General features: G+C 63.5%; 1 protein-coding gene across 1 annotated transcript in view; it reads right to left on the bottom strand.

Moving 5' to 3' along the window:
- LOC106815780 (neurogenic locus notch homolog protein 1-like) overlaps positions 1-669 on the bottom strand; it is a gene marked incomplete at its 5' end in the record, with an annotated part of 47,520 nt that overhangs the window by 33,272 nt on the left and 13,579 nt on the right. Inside the window, 2 exon segments of the mRNA XM_014820287.1 lie at positions 150-237; positions 330-520. Of these exon segments, the coding sequence (XP_014675773.1) occupies positions 150-237; positions 330-520 (279 nt within the window).

Below are 669 nucleotides of genomic sequence, written 5' to 3'. Positions count from 1 at the left end.
CATGTCATGTCGCATCATGCTGCGTCACGCAGCGCCACGCCACGCCATGTTGCATCTCACGCAGCGCCACGCCACGCCATGTTGCATCTCACGCAGCGCCACGCCACGCCATGTTGCATCTCACGCAGCGCCACGCCACGCCACGTTGCATATCACGCCGCGCCACGTCACGCCGCGCCGCGTCACACCATGCTGCGTCACGCCATGCCACGTCACACCGCGCCGCGTCACACCATGCTGCATCACGCCATGCTGTGTCACGCCATGCTGCATCACACCATGCTGCATCACGCCGCGCCGCGCCATGTTGCGCATCACGCGCCGCGCACCTTATCATCCTCGCAGCTGCCCCCGTTCGCGCACGGGTTGCTTGCGCACTCGTTCTTGTCGCTCGTGCAGCGCGGCCCGTACCAGCCGTCCAGACACTCGCAGCGATAGCCGTTGATGAGGTCCGTGCACGTGGCGCCGTTCTCACACGGGCTCGAACGACACTCGTCGATGTTCTCCTGGCAGTGCGTGCCTGCGGGAACGTACACGGAACGCATGGAACACAAAGAACATACGGAACCGCGAATCGAGATAGTGTGTGCCTGCAGAACACATGCGGAACATACGGAACATACGGAACACGACACGCGTCGATGTTCTCCTGGCAGTGCGTGCCTGCGG

Source organism: Priapulus caudatus, unplaced genomic scaffold (genome assembly GCF_000485595.1).
Source record: "Priapulus caudatus unplaced genomic scaffold, Priapulus_caudatus-5.0.1 Scaffold1200, whole genome shotgun sequence".
Taxonomy (NCBI): Eukaryota; Metazoa; Priapulida; class Priapulimorpha; order Priapulimorphida; family Priapulidae; genus Priapulus; species Priapulus caudatus.
This window is presented reverse-complemented; position numbering and strand designations above follow the sequence as displayed.